At 38.7% G+C, this 16,287-nt stretch overlaps 1 protein-coding gene across 1 annotated transcript; it reads left to right on the forward strand.

The window, feature by feature from the left end:
* The first annotated feature begins 2,387 nt into the window (after positions 1-2,387).
* On the forward strand, positions 2,388-14,652 carry LOC127414202 (SH2 domain-containing protein 4B-like). The gene is made up of 9 exons (XM_051652062.1): positions 2,388-2,536; positions 3,193-3,413; positions 4,079-4,238; positions 4,520-4,667; positions 6,399-6,537; positions 7,717-8,032; positions 9,007-9,134; positions 10,341-10,561; positions 12,871-14,652. Exons 2-9 carry the CDS (start codon positions 3,236-3,238, stop codon positions 12,961-12,963), a joined length of 1,383 nt encoding a protein of 460 aa, XP_051508022.1. The 5' UTR covers positions 2,388-2,536; positions 3,193-3,235; the 3' UTR covers positions 12,964-14,652.
* The last annotated feature ends 1,635 nt before the right edge of the window (positions 14,653-16,287 follow it).

Genomic DNA, 16,287 nt, shown 5'->3' on the forward strand with positions numbered 1-16,287 from the left:
TAAGGAGCCGACGAGTCACTGGGAGGAATAAAGAAACATAAAGGTGAAAGGACAGATGGAAGACATGGGAGACATAGAGGCAGAATGAGCAAGACAGCCAGTGTGAATAAGAGACTGGCAAACACCATAAGTGAAAGCCTGACAGCAGACTGTGACCAACAGGTAGACCAGTGCCAAGCAAGCAGTGACAGCCTTGGCTCTGATTGGTCCTTCCTGTTTGAAAGTCTTGTTCTTTATTAGTGCTGCTGTTTTGAACACCGACTCATCTCAAATGGCTTGCTCAACATTAGCTCAACACTGCCCCCTGTCGGGTATACCACACATGTCTGTAATGTGTGGACATTATGTGCATTCTTCAAAGGAACAAAGAAAATACAGCCTAAATAAAAATAGCTAAGGTCAGAGGAATGATGGGAAATAGCATATTAAAATTAAATATTAAATTACTAAATGCTCATACACATGCTGTCTACACTGTAAAACATGCTTTGTCAAGTATCCTAAAAAATGTGCTTCATAATATCAAAATGAAATGTAAAGTTCACCCCAAAATGAAAATTCTGTCATTATTTATTCACCCTCATGTTTTTCCAAATGCATATGACCTTATGTGAAACAAAAAAGGGGATAGTAGTCAGAATCACCATTCACTTTTATTGTATGGAAAAAAGATGCAATGCAAGTGAATGGAGACAGAGGCTAACATTCTGTCTAACATATAATTTTGTGTTATATGGACAAAAGAAAGTCATGTGAGTTTGGATCAACATGAGGATGAGTCAGTAATGACAGAATTTTCATTTTTGGGTGAACTATTCCTTTAACTGGTTTCCAAGTCAAAAATATTATTTAATATGATAATATGAGTCAACCTGACTACATTAGGTCACACAATTTAAAGTAATGTTTAAGGGTTTGATCAAGTAGAAATAGATATTTAAGGTAACAAATGCATTTTGTAAACCATATTCTCACCCATCATTCTGTGCACAAATCAAACAAACTCATACTGTGAGTTACTTCTAAAGGAAAAATAAGAAGCATAAATCCCTGAGACCAGGGGGTCTTACTAGGAGTTCTTATTCTACACCCTCTGTATTGAGAAGTCGAGAAACACTTCACATCGGTCTGGTTGACTCTCATCTGGTAACACACACACACACACACACACACATTAAATGTGTAAATATCTAATGTGTCATTACAGTCTTGATGCCTGGGGCTTAAGCTTGTTGAGAGATAAGTTGACTTTTTAAGTACTGAAGAGGAAAACTATGCAGAATTTTATACCTTGACTGCCAGACAGCATCTGTATTTTTTTCGTAGTTGTTCATATTTGTAACATGCATTAGAAGAGAAAATGAAAAACAAACAAGTAGTAATGTCACCGTGTATGAAAATATGAATAAAAGTTTAATGACTTTCTAACTTTCTAACTGAATGCATTAACTTATCAGTTAAACACTGAATATTTATAGAATGTTCATTAAAGCAATTCATTAAAAAATATTTTAAAGTGCTACTTTTGCATTTAGACTGTCGGTGTCGATCATTATTATGATTACTTTTGTTGGATTCAACTCACAATGGCATACTATCGATCAACTGCTATGATCAGCTCTTACATTTCTTTGGAGAATATAGCTTGCTGTGTTCTGCAACAGTAAATCTTTAAAAAAAAATGTATGGGGATTTTAACATTATAAATATTAGATTATGTTTACATTGTTATCTGAATATGAAAATATAGGTTATTATATAAAAATGAGAGCTAAATACTTATTTCATCATCAATTCAAATATAGATAAAAGTAACAATAAACTTGAAAAACAAAGATAACAAAGGACACACAGAGAGAGAGAGAGAGAGAGAGAGATTGAATGTGTGTAAACTGAAGACTAAGACACTATGCAAATGGAGTACACCAACACACTTCCAAGACTTACAGACACACAATTTCAAAGTCACAGGGATTTGCCGTGTTCTCTCCCAATCTGTGTATTTAGGGAGGAAATGCTAAAAATGATATTACTAAGACAGAAAATTAAAGGACTGAAAAAAATACTAACTAATAATTTCCTCATGGCAAGCACAGCATCTCAGTATATAGCAACATTAATTCTGCTTACAGCTTACAGAATAATTCAAAACCTCTTTTACAAAGGCATTAGCAGTGTATCACAGGAGGACAGACATAATGAAGTGAGCAATGAGCCCAGAAGAACCCAAAATAGGGCAACAGAGAGGTTTCTAATTACATTACCAGTATCTCTCTCTCTATCTGGTGTGTGTGTGTGCACACGTGCAGAGGAGAGAGAGAGCAAAAGAAAGAGAGGGAGAGAGATCCAGTTTCAATATAAGTTGACAACAGCCTGTGTCCGCTCACCTGTGGGACACTTCCGACCTTCAGTGATGGAACATAACACTGGGCAACTGTCTTCACCAGCAATTACCTGGCTGGGTTCTACTCTTCAATGACACAGCAAGAACCTCCATGCTGGCAAGACACAGAGGGATCTGAAGCAGCCGGAGAAGGTCAGTAAGATGAATAATGTACTGACCTAGGAACACAGACAACAGAGTGCTAAAGAATGCTACCTATTTGTTTGTTGTGTGTGTGTGTGTGTGTGTGTGTGTGTGTGTGTGTGTGTGTGTGTGTGTGTAACACTTGTTAAAAGCTTTGCAAAGGATTTATAAAGGCCAAAGACATAGTGTTACAACTCAGTTACACTTTACATTAAGGTTGCATTCGTAAACTGTATAACTTCATTAGTTACATAAACTAACAATTAACAACTTTTACAGCACTAAATCTTTGTTCATTTCTACATACACCAATACATTTTTACATTAAAAGTTGTATAAGTTAACATCAGTTAATGCATTATGAACTAACATTCCCTTATAATGAACAATATATTTATAAATTAACATTAACCAAGCTTAATAAATGCTGTAAAAAATAATTTTTCATTGTTAGTTAATGATAAATACATTTAATATGGATAACAAACAGAACATGATTGTAAGGCGTTACCATGAACACAATAAAAATCAGTTGTTAAAGAACAGTTCATGGCTTGTAAGTGCCAGATGTTGCAGGCTGCTCCTTTCAAGCATGTTGAAATATTACTTAACTCATGGTCATCTTGCTTGACCCTAAACAATTCTGTTCCAAATATATCTGGCAGTTCTCCCAGTGTGCTCCTGGTGAGGTGATTCTGGCAGTCCAGAATGATGCAACAGATTTTGAGAGACATGTTTGTAGATCCGGAGCTTCTGGCTGAACTGAACGAGGAGCAGAAACAAATTCTCTTCTACAAAATACGTCAAGAGCAGGTGCGACGCTGGACAGAGTGTGAGAGCCAAGGAGGAGCCTGGGAAAGGAACCTCCTGACCAAGAAAAAAGATGGTGGGTCCGACAAACCAGCCTTCCCTTCCAGGCCTACAAAAAGTTTTTTGTTGTATTTTAGCACTTATTTTCTCATAGATAAATGGTCAAAAAGTCATTGTTTTACATAATAAGACACATGCTTGGGATGCTTTATTGAAGCAATAAGATACTGTATGAGAAGCTGTGCTTAATTGTTAATATAGTCATGGCTAAAGGGAGTTGTGCTCATAAATGGCTTTGAGTATGGCTTTGAGTAACTTATTCCTTTTATAAAAAGGTTACTACATGACACAAATATTATTATGCACACAGCAGCCATAGCAAGTCCACAAGACCCCAAGTCCACATCAAGTGTGCCATTTGGTATAGGGAAATAATTCCTCCCTATCATAGCAGAACATTGCTGTGCAACAAAAATAATGATCCACTATGTGTATTGCACAGTTATATGGTGAACAGGAGTTTCACATCATAGCTGTTAGTATATATTGGATTTTAGCATGCATGGAACGTGGTATTGATCAATCAGTATACTTTATATACTACGTAGTATGTAAATACAGTGTAAAAACATTTAGATGGTCTAAATTCCTTTGTTAATGTTGAAAAACACTGTAGTTAAACATGTGTGGGCTGGTTTTCACATCTTCAAGAAAAAACTCTGCCTTTGTCTCTGTCTCTAGAAAACACAAAGAGTGTTCAGTGGCTAAAGGGGATTGATGGTGAAGTGTGGGTCTGGGTGATGGGAGAGGCCACTGGAGACCGACCATATGAGCTGATTGTCAAGGAGTTGATGGAGGAGAGCGCCAGGAGACAGGCTCAGCTAGAAGCCCAAGAGCTCTGGTGAGTACTGTGAACTGTACAGCAATTGAATGAGGATTTCTACATCTCTGATTCGATAAGAATCTCATTTCATAAGAAAAAGCATAATATGTGCAGTCTTTTGCTGTAGAGATTTGGCAATGTAGTATTGCATACAGAAATGTAATTTCACTCTTTCAAATATACTTGAGCATACTTTGTAAGAAAATGCACAGACATAAAAGTTAAATCAAGCAGTGAACTTTTAATCCCAGTTGCTGGAAAATATTTTCCACATCCTTATTTTTTTGGGTCTTTCCAAGGCGGAAAAAAGAAGAAGAGATAAAGCAAAAGTTCAGAAATGCCATCACAAAGGAAAAAGCACGCTTAGTCACAGGAAAGTGGAAGGAAGACGCTGAGGACAGGAAGGCAGCCAAACAAGAAGAGGAACGCCTACGGGAGAAACTGAAGGTGACTGATCAACAAACCCCTGAAACTTCTAACAGTGCTGCAAAATGAAAATGCACTAATTGGCATCTTGTCATTCAAGATGACAAGAATTGTTGCCAGTGTTTCATCCCGATCCAAACCATCTGCTAGAGAATAAGGGGGACCCAACCTAGCAGTGGGAACCACAAAACAATCCGAGTGATCAATTACTTTAGAGAGACTTGCATTGATGTCCACCTTTAGGGTCCAACATCCATTTGCTGGATGTTGTTTTACCACCAACCTAAATTATTTAGGTTAGTGTGTGGAATGTCTGCTGTATGTGAAGGCCCTCTGTACCTCTGTTGCTCTCTTTAAGAGACAGAGAACAATGAGGAAAGCAACCAGGCGATCAATACTCAATCTAAAACGAACAGGAGGGAAACCTACTGCCTCAATGGCAAAGTCTGGGACTGAGAATTTTGGGTTCATAGATCTCCAACATAGTGTATGTGTGTTCCAATGTTTGTCACGATCGTCATATGTGTTTTCCCGGTTTGAGGCTAAGCGAATTTATAGGTGAATTACAGACAACTGGTGCCTTTTTTTGGCCTCAGATGAAGTGAAAAGTAGAAATCATATTGTGGTGTGAAACATAGTGTAAAATGTAGATTCATGGTAATTCAACAGGGCAAAATCATGGCAACTTAGTAAGAATGGGAAATTGTTTTGATGTTAAAGCAAAAGGGGAGACGTTAATTAATCTTGAAGAGGGGTTTAGATCCTAACAGTACCTCCAATGCTGCACAATTAGTTGTTCAGAAGGTGTGCTGATGGTATTATCTTTTAAAAGAGAGAAAAAGTGAAAAACAGAAGAATGTGGGAGGAGCTGGGGAGCACAAGGGTGGTAGTGGGACCATTTTTCAATATTCACACTGCAGATTCCCAAAGAGGCCTTGATGGTCAGAGATGATTTGCGGTCTGGTAATGAGACCTTCTAAAGAAACTTGTCAAATATTAAAGAGCTCATTTATCACAGCCCACAGATCATCCTTCTTACTGGAAAGTGCCGAGTCATTAAACTTTAGTGTTTCCTCTCACAGTACTCCTCAGGAAATCTTTGAAAAAACTGGGTCTAAGTATGGTGAATAGTGAAAAGAAGGTAGATTCTCTCATAAGTGAACAAACATGGTTTAGACTTTGTCATTAGCTAGGTGTGCTGCAGTTAGGCTATATGATGAACAATGGATTTTCTTTCAGAATTGCCTCAGTCACCATTCACTGTCGTTGAATGGGGAAAAAATACAATGAAACTGAATGGGGATTAAAATTAAAAACTGCCTTTCATCTCCTTTTTGTGTTCCATGAAAGAAAGTTATATGGGGTTAAAACAACATGAGTAAATGATGACAGAACTTTCCTCTTTGGGTGAACTATCCCTTTAAATGTCATGACCACAACTACGTTTGTGCTGTTTGACTGCAGCTGCAGAATCTAGTGGTCCAGTCAGTTTTTAGATAACACCTCATTGGTAATTACCTATGGCAGTAATTACACAGCTTAAGAATTTCAAACAACCATGCTGCCACATGTTTGTGTCCTCAAGGATTAATTTACTCAACCAAATGATTTCCATTTCAACACAGCTAATGAGCCACTGGTGCTAATTCATTAGTGCTGCAAGAGTTAGAACAACATACTGAGGTTAAGTAAGGACTGAGGCGCATGTGATGGTTTATCAGCTCTCTCTCTCTCTCTGTTACTCTCACTCAGAAACAAGAGGAAGAGGAGAAGCATAGGGAAGAAGTGGAGATACGCCATGCAGAGGAACAAAGAGCCAAGGAGCTGTACATGTCCCTTGAGCTGGAACAGAAAAAAAGTGAACAATGTGACAAAGAGTGGGAGGAACAATGTGAGTGCCTCTCTTGAATGAAAACATTTCATCTAAATTTTCTTTTTTTCAAATCCCTTCTTCCATTCATTCCTTATCTTTCTTTTTAGCTTTTGCAAAAATCAAAATCTCTTCAGCTTCTCTCTGTCATGAAACAGCCAATGACATAAGTCAATTTTTTTCCATGTTAATAGTTTTTAAACAATACAAATACATTTAGTCTCCTGGAGCCAGGGGCACCAGCTGTGCACAAGTTACAACTAAAGGCCCAATCAGCAACACGGACAACCAAAGTATCCTCAGGCCTTTAGCCTTGTGTACTTAAATACATAAAAATATACAACTTAAATACTGCTAAATATTTGTGTTGCACCATTAAACTTAGTTGAGACTTAACCCAGTGTAAGAACTAAATAATTACAGAAGCCTCGACCACCAATAATGGTTGGAATAAAATGTCAGACTCACTGAATTACATAAGTTAGCCCATATTTTGTGTGGCCAACTTCAATCCTGTAAACATATATGATTATGCTGACATTATCTGAATAACTGGCTCTTAGCTGCTCTTCAGCACAAAACCACTTTGTGAATGGTGAACTTCCAAACAGCCCTCTTTGCGTCACCCAGTGTCATTATATACCAGGTTTCAACAAAACAAATGTATTCTGAAATATATAAATGTCAATTCTTCTAGTTTATTGTATAATGTTATTGATATTGCGTTTATTAATTGCCCCTAATTAATTTTAGAGTATACTGTAGTTTACATTTACTTCAGGCAAAAGAAGTATAATAAATGATCATTTGTTTATCTTTTGACAAGATAAAACTTTAATACACAGCTTTTGAACACAGTTTACAAATTTGAAGGTTGCTTATTGGATCAAAAAAGGTAAACGTCATATAATGTGACTACACATTACTTAACAGAGAGCTTATGACCTACCAAATAAGTTTTATTTTAAGAACAAATGGTGCAACCAAATTAAATACAAAGTTAGTTACAAACTAACTAGTAGTTACTAAGTCCCTAGTGTGAGCTTTACATCCCAATTTAAGTAAAACTGTAAGAACACTGTTGCAATCCTACCTTGGATACACAGGGACAGTAGTACATTTAAAATTTGTGAAAATCTTTCCTCCAATCCACTCAAGTCAGTCTTTCTTCATCCATCTATTCCTCACCTTCTTCTTTAGTGCACCGCTCCAAAGCAGCTGATGAGGAGATGACTAGGAAGGCTCGTTGGGCCAGAGATGAGTATAAGCGTCAGTCACTACGAGCCATCGAGAAAGGTCATGTGGCTGGCATCAGCGGCCACTTCCAGAAACAGACCCACATGAATAAAGCCAACCCCCACCGGAGACAAAGCACTTTCATTGAACCATCTGCAAGTCCAGTCTCCAGCAATGAAGTCCAACCCAGGCCCAGCCTTCAGCGTGCAGAACCACCCCTGTATCGGCGCAGACAAAGCCGCAGACATAGTACAACATCAACACAACCACTAATGGATAGGTAACCATTCTGTAGAGAACAGTACGTGACTTTGAACGAAAACTATACTACTTACTTGTCAGTACCCTGTTTTAAAAAAAAAAAAATTCCTAATCACCAACATATGTGGTCTTTTGGACACTGGCCCCCAGCATGGGGTGCCTATGTACTGTACTTTTACCAGGCTTCTTAACTAGTTTAACCAGCAAGCTTTTTAACTTGGTTAACCATCTTCAAGGAATAGTTCAAACAAATACAAATTCTGTAATAATTTGCTCACTCTCATGTTGTTTCAAACTTACTTTCTTATGTGGAACACAAAAGGAGGTGAACTGACAGCAGTTGAGTTGAAAGAGAAAACTCACCGTATAAGCAGACAGTTCACACTAATCTTACTATAGCGCCCCTTGTGGCAAAGCTGAGAATGCAACACACTGTTACGTTGTTATGAATTGAGGTCCGACACATTTCAGAACTCAATGACACATGAAATCGAGCTTGCATTGCTAGATGTGTCTGCATTCATGTACTTGTGTGGAGTATGTTTCGGCCCTTAATGAGCGATATGAGAGAAGCTAGTTCAGTGGCTCGCATGTAAACAGGTTGTTTCCTACCAAAACATTTTATATGCCTTCAAAAGACTTGGAACATGATGCACAAGACGAATGGACTTACACATTTTGGGTCCTTTTTTAATCTTTAAAGTAAAGCACTGAATATTACCGTGATATTCATTTAAACATCTCCTTTTGCGTGAAGCATAAGAAAGTAAGTCAGAAAGCTTCACCAGCTAGACCAGCACCAAACTGGCATAAACCAGCTTGGACCAGAATGGAAATTTAGCAGGGTATCTACTTGTCTTGATGAGCATAATTAATCAAAACATTTGACATTTAATCACATTTAATATACATAATTTAGTAATAAATCAACTAATACATATGCAACACTTATGCATCATATCAAGGTAAATTAGTGCCCTTATTTCCCATTAGCCCTTCATGGGTGCGAGCACCACGACCCTGTTCAAGGGAGTCAGTTATACTCTGGTTCACTGAGGAGCAGAAGCCAAAAAATGCTGGATACGAAAGGAACAGCAATGTTATCGCCCAATGGTTTCACGGTAAGGTTTCTAAATTACCTCTTTGGTGTCTCCTGTTATCCGATATGATACATTAAAATCCATTACCACCTATTACATGTGCGCAAAGGCAACATGAATAGCTTGCCAAATGTCAACATTAATTGCAGAATGTGGTTGACTAGTGTTCCATAAGTAATAACCTGGAAAACAAGCAGTTTTAGCATGTACACATTTGCTCGCACCTCTCAAGCAGATGAGCTGCCTTTTCACCTTCTTGTACACACGGTCATCCAGATCCACAAGGAAAGAAGAAATGGAGCGTGGACTGTGTGTCCCTTTTTTCAAAACTAGAAACTGGGCAACCAACAGATGGAGAGCAGTGGTGTGTGTATCTGAGTCTGCTTTTGCACAGGGACAGACAAGAGGAGTCCTCAATAATTCAAAGGCTTTGCTAGGCTAATTACTGGCGTGAGTTCTGCAACTTTGTCATGTTAGAATGGGTTACAGTGTGTGACTTCTGGTTAAATGAGAAGAGGGCAGATTAATAGGTTTCTGAGTGTTGGAAATTCCAATGGAACGTGATCAACATACCATAGGCCAGTCTGATTCTGAATAGAGGCATCTAGATAAGGGGACCAACACACATTCATTCAGACCCTTATTCATACACATACACAAGCCAAGGTGTAGATTTACACCAACACTACTGGTACAGATACATGGAAAAAAACATGCTATACCACTTTCTTCCGGGTACCTGATGTCTTTATTACTGAGATAACATGATTACAATGGAAACGGCAGAAATACCAACACAACTATTCTTTAAAAGTCAATAAACAGGACAGACTTAAAGGGATAGTTCACCCAAAATCTAATTCTGTTATTATTTACTCACCCTCATGCTGTTCCAAACCTATATGACTTTCTTCTGTGGAACACAAAAGAACATGTTATGCAGAATGACAGCCTCACTTACCATTCATTTTCATTGTATGGGGAAAAAAAATGCTATGAAAGTTAATTGTAAGTTTTATAATGTGCCATGGGAAAAAAAGTTATATGGGTTTGAAACAACATTAAACTGAGTGAATTATTTTGTAAGTTTGAATTTGTGTAGACTTTATATAAAAAAAAAAAAAAAAAAAAAAAACATAAAATAAAAAAAATAAAAAGCATTATAAATGGAAGCTTTTCAAGTGTAGTTCTCCACTGACCATGTCTATCCATGATTTTAACCTAAAGGGATTATCTCTCGAGAGGACTCAGAGAGGCTACTTATGAATGTTACTGAGGGCTCTTTCTTGGTGCGGGTCAGTGAGAGGATATGGGGCTACACACTGTCCTATCGCACAGCCAGTGGTTTCAAGCATTTCCTTATCGATGCCTCTGAGGATTATTACAGCTTTCTGGGTGTGGACCAAAACCGTCATGCCACCCTTGCTGACCTTATTGCCTTCCACAAGGTAAAAGAGTGGAATAACAACTTGAGAAAGCTAGTGTGTGACTAGGCCTGTCACAATAATTACATTATCGACTTATCGTACGATATATGGACACGACCTCGATCATTTTTGCTGACCTCGATATTGCCCATTGTGTTTACATGTGTTTGTTTACATAAGAATGAATGTCACCAACATTTTAGCCAGTCATGCTGCTTCTGTCCTCTCATCTGCTCTCTGTGTCAGATGCGGGGCTCAGGCAGCTCCTCCACACACACAAAGCAGACAGCGACAGGTGAAGATTATGCGTTACTTGAGGGTAATAGGCGTTTTAATAGGTGTTTTCCTGACAACTAATTCCAGCCAGATAGTTTGGAAGAATAACTCCAAATGGACTTGGTTTCAAAGCCGTATTCCACAGCTCCGGTATGGAAACATTTTGGCTTTAAGCCATATGAGAGAGGAGAGCCCATCAACGTGAACAAGCTAGTATGTCGACTTTGTTTAAAAACAGTGGCAACGAAAAGTGGCAATACAACTAACCTAAACGCTCATCTTAAACATAACCATCCCATCCAGGTTTCCAAGCTGGGAACAAATACCGCAGTTGGAGATGGGGAGGGGCCAATTCCAATGTCTGAATATTCTTAAGAATTAAAAGATCATTAATCTTTGAAAGGGTGTACTTGCATTATTATGCTATTATATTATCATTATATCAGTGGCATAAAGTGGTCTTAAAATGACAATAATATCGTTTATCGCAATTATTTTTGGGACAATATATCGTCCAACAAAAGTAGTTATCGTGACAGGCCTATGTGTGACTCCTGCTTAAATGGAAGTTTTTGCCTCAAAAAAAGCAAACGATTTGTATTAGAATGTCTCCACACTAACCAAAAGAAGTAGCATTTCAAATATTGGTTAAAAGTATTACTAGTGAACATGTACAATAAAAACATATAAATTCATCAACAATTAGGAAATGATTACTTTCTGTGCAGTTTTTCTTGTGCATGTAGTGTTAGGGTTAGTGTCTGTTCATACCGAACGCATCCTTGCTAGATGTCAACCGATAGTGATTTTGCCAGTATCGATAATATAACTAAGGTGGTGGAAAAGGCAGATAACCAATTAACTGGAAGTTTTTTAAATAGATTTACTGAATGTTAAAAAGAATTCTTAGTCTTTCCTTACTTTGATGGGCCCAAAAAACACTGGGGACTCTTATTTTGAAATGCCTGTGCTTCCAGCTTACAAAAACACTGCGATAACAGAAAGGTGCAATACATTGTTCCTGACAGGCTACTCAGCTTTACAGGCTTCATGGTTAGGATTAAGAATGGGGATGGGATTAGGGCATCTGCTGCTAACAGCTAGATGCAGCACCATGAATAAAGCAGAACGCAGATGTAGAGACGCGTTATTAAAATTTGAAGCTTTTTTTTTTAACTTGACACAGCATTTAAAAAAGTGCCGCTTTTGCCCGAACAGCGTGAACGGCCCCTGAAAAGGCATTTTCACCATTCTCCAGAATGTTAGCACTGAAAAGAGGCCCAAATACATGCCAGAATGTGCAGGATTAAAGTTTGGTCAGTCTTAAAGTCTCTCAAAGCTCTAAATGTGGTTTAACATCAAAATATTTGAGAAATGGATTAGGAGTCAAACTGATTCCTTTATCAAACACTGTAATATAATCTGCACTAAGACAACTTTCAATAACTGTGTGCTTGCTTTGCCATCTTTATAAGCCACACATCTTTGCAGCATACCCTGTGTAACCATGGATACATATTTCAATGTCTGGAAAGCTGTCAAAGATGTAGTCACAAACTGTGAAATCTCTGACATTAGTTAAATGCAAATGCAGGCGACACTGTACAACTGTCAACAAGCTTTCCCGCTTCACGCCTCTGCAATATGGTAAAAATATAAATAAATAACGCTGTAGAGAACCTGTCAACATATATGAAATTAAAACGGCTTTAGCTCAGATAGAAAAAAACATGCAGAAAGAATACAATAACAATCCCTGAAGAAAAAGAAAGCAGCTCTGATTTATCTTCAGACACAGTAGTGCTCCTACAAAGACTGGTCTCACTATTCCAAGCCAGATTTGACACGTTTGAATATGCAAATTACATTTGACATATAGAAAGCTAATTTTAGAACTATCTCTTTTAGCACGATGATGATTCTCAGGCTTTTTTTTTTTTTTTTTTTGCTGTGATTTTCTGTCATTTTTCTGAGTTCAACATCCCTGAAATCTCACACTGTTGTTTTAAGAACGCAGGTGTGATTGCATAATGCTAACAACTGTCAATTCCTAGGAGGAAGTCATCACAACTACAGGGAAAGAACTGCTGCTGGAGGCCTGCACACGGACTGGTCCCTCTGTAGACTTTGGAGGACTTTTCCCATAACTTCTCACATGCTACTAAAGACTTCAAAGGCTAACCACTAAAGGGCAGCTAATGTAGCAGGAAGTTGGTAACTGTGGGTCACTGCATTTCAAATAAAATAGTAAAAAAAAAAAAAAAAGACTTCTGGTTCTAATATCCTGCCTCTGATTTACCAACATAGTCTCATGACAAACTCCTAATAATCTTAGTAGTTCCTCCCCAAAACTGAAAGCAAACGTCTTAAGTTAATGAGACTGTCGAGCCCAAAAAAATAAAAAGTACAAATAAAATAAAAGTAGTCTATGCAAATTGTGCACTATATTTCAATACATTTAAATTCACTTGTCATATGATAGCTTTCAAATCTTGCACATTAAAATTTACCACATTGGCCCTACACACGAGAACCAGTGAAGTTTGAGCTCAGTTTTTTCTACTCTAATAAGCAGGGCTTTCGGTGTATGCAACCAAAGTAGTTCTTACATGTATCATAAGAGTGGCAGATTTGAATACACCAGATTTCAAAGCTATTCTATGGCTTGGGAGGACTTCGAATATGGTGAATCGATTACTTTATTGGTACTTTTTGACCAAAAAATGACAGCCCCGGTTCCTATTAACTTACATGGAAATTTAAAGAGCACAAATGTGGCCTCTTCTTGACTGATTTAAAATTTAAATCCTAGTTAGGTTTATGGTTGGAGTTTTGGTAAGGGGTCAGACTTTATGGTTAGGTTTAGGTTTGAAATTAGTGGTTAGACAGAGGAAAAAAAGTGCTGAATTGTACCGATTAGAAATTGTGTTCATTGGTTGTTTGATTATTCTCCACAAAGAACAAAAGTTGAACATTTTTAGTACAAGCCAACTTGCATGATTTCTTATGATTTTGCCATCTGGTTAACTCTGGTAGGTATTATTAACATGAAGCCAGGATGGATTTACATTGCATTATCTTCACAAATAGAAAGGTGGACTTAATCTTTCCAGATATAAAAGGAACTTTATACTGTACGGTTTCCTTAGATGAGTGGTCTTGTCAACATAGTCTCATAGAATGAACATTACTATAACTACATTTTTACCATCTGACCTCTACGTGCCACGTTCTACGTTTTACAGTAGATTTCTGAAGAAAATGAACACTATAGGCGCAACAACAACTGATTACGACTTTGTAAACCATTAGTTTTGGCACTATTACTCACACTGCCATGTTACAATTTCGAAACATTTTTACTATGACACATTTAAAGCTTGTATTACAGACCAACCTACAATTACACACTTGTCTCAAGCTGACACGTGAGGCAAAAGTGTGGAAGCTGATAGTATTCTAATTTTCTTCTTTTGATGCATGGAAGTCAAAATACACTGATGCAATGCAAGCAAAAACACACCTGAAACCAAATGCTTATTTTGTGTTCCTAAGAAAGAATGTGCTTCAGATTGTTATATTGTTGCAAATAGCTTGGTAAATAGTGATCTGTGTGACCACTGGAACAATGTATTCAAAGCACCTTACTGTGACTACGGAAGCTCTGATTAAACAAAAACAGGAAAATGTTGCTTCCTCAGTCTTTCCTTTGCACATTGGGGCTTTTTCCATGAGCGAGATAGCATTTTTGTTCCTTCCACTGAATTAGATCTTCTGATCCAACAAAATACCTGCACATCACCCTACAGAGCGGCAATGCTAATTTTTTTATTATCCCACACTATGTTCCTACCCTCTCAACCTTGCTAGAGAAGGCCATAATGAGCCTTTGTTATCAGAACTGGTTGTCAAAGGGGTTCAAATCTAATGTAGAGGTGACAGTGGAATCCTGCTTTATCACCACTAAGAAAGAGACCCGACGTTTCTCCAGGATAATTTTGTGCTTGTAATTCATATACTGGAAGTCATTCAAATGGAAAAATTTAATTACTAAAAAAAAATGAGAGATGCTTAGTTGTGTTGGCTGAAAAAGTAAAACATTGTGAATGGGAAGAGTGGGCAACTGCACCGCAATGCCGCTTTTTGCAAGAATATAACGGCCTTTAAAAAGTGCCCCTTTCTTTTCTGCAAGTGTTGAGCTCAGAAGTCATAACACACAGCAAAGTTTGAATTTTAAAAGCCTATTGTTTTCTGTTATATTGTTCAAGTTGTTTTTTTCTTACTCTCCTGTCAAACCAGGATTAACACAACAGGGAAATTTCTAATAGAGCTCTTGGGAGACATTGTTCCTAACTTCCTACCACGTTATTTAGACTTAATTGCTCCAGTCAATTCTACCATACTTCTAATACACCCAAAAACTGATACTATTTCTATTTATTTATTTTATGAACACATTGATAATTGTAACGATGCTGGCAAAGACCATGATGAGGACGATGAAGTGACGAACCCAAGTGCAGTTTATTTTTCAAACGTGGAATCCCAAAACCCTGACTACAAACGTGAACTAAACATAAACTTGACATGACTAGACTAGACTGAACTTGGCATAAACGTGACTTGGCTAGACTTGGCTTGAACAAAACAAAGTTACATTCACAATACCTGACACTAGAAAATGGCAAACATGAGGGCTCAAATACAAGGACATGACTAACAGGTAAACAAGACAACCTTGAGACGTGGCCTGTCGAGACAGGGCATGGCCTGGCGAGACAGGGCAAAGCCAACGGAAAGTGGGGCCCTGAGAGGCTCGAGGGGCGGAGCCGATGGGGATGAGGACCAAGGCGGAGCCGCAGGGATGGAGGTCCCCGGTGGAGCAGAGGCGGGCCTGGACTGTGGAGCAGAGGTTTGCTTGTGACATGGCATGGAGCAGTCTGGGGCTTGGCTGTGACATGGCATGGAGCAGTCTGGGGCTTGGCTGAGACATGGCATGGAGCAGGCTGAGGTGCGGCGGTGACATAGCCTGGAGCTGACTCGGGCTTGGCGGCCATGACGTGGAACTCGGGCTTGGCGGCCATGACATGGAGCAAAGTCATGGAAGGTGGAGCCATGGGAGGCTCAAGGGACGAAACCGTGGCAGGCTCGAGACTAAGAGTCCTGGATGATAGGGAAAAGACCTCAGTGGTCATGAACATGAGCAGAGTCTAGGGAGCAACCTCTGTGGTCGTGGGCATGGACGGAGTCTCGGGAGCGACCTCTGTGGTCGTGGGCATGTACGGAGTCTCGGGAGCGACCTCTGTGGTCGTGGGCATGTACGGAGACTTGGAAACGACCTCCGTGGTCGTGTACATGGGCAGAGACTCGGAGACGACCTCCGTGGTCATGTACATGGGCAGGGACTTGGAAATGGAAGCTTTTCTCCTCCTCCTCCTCCTCCGTGTGGCCGAAGTTGGCAACGCTGGCTC

This window comes from Myxocyprinus asiaticus, chromosome 23 (assembly GCF_019703515.2).
Source record: "Myxocyprinus asiaticus isolate MX2 ecotype Aquarium Trade chromosome 23, UBuf_Myxa_2, whole genome shotgun sequence".
NCBI classification, from domain to species: Eukaryota; Metazoa; Chordata; class Actinopteri; order Cypriniformes; family Catostomidae; genus Myxocyprinus; species Myxocyprinus asiaticus.

Coding starts and splice junctions, on each gene's coding strand:
- LOC127414202 (XM_051652062.1), top strand. CDS start 3,236: ATGATGCAACAGATTTTGAGAGACATGTTTGTAGATCCGGAGCTTCTG. Junction 4,239..4,519: donor CTAGAAGCCCAAGAGCTCTG/GTGAGTACTGTG, acceptor GGTCTTTCCAAG/GCGGAAAAAAGAAGAAGAGA. Junction 10,562..12,870: donor ACCTTATTGCCTTCCACAAG/GTAAAAGAGTGG, acceptor GTCAATTCCTAG/GAGGAAGTCATCACAACTAC.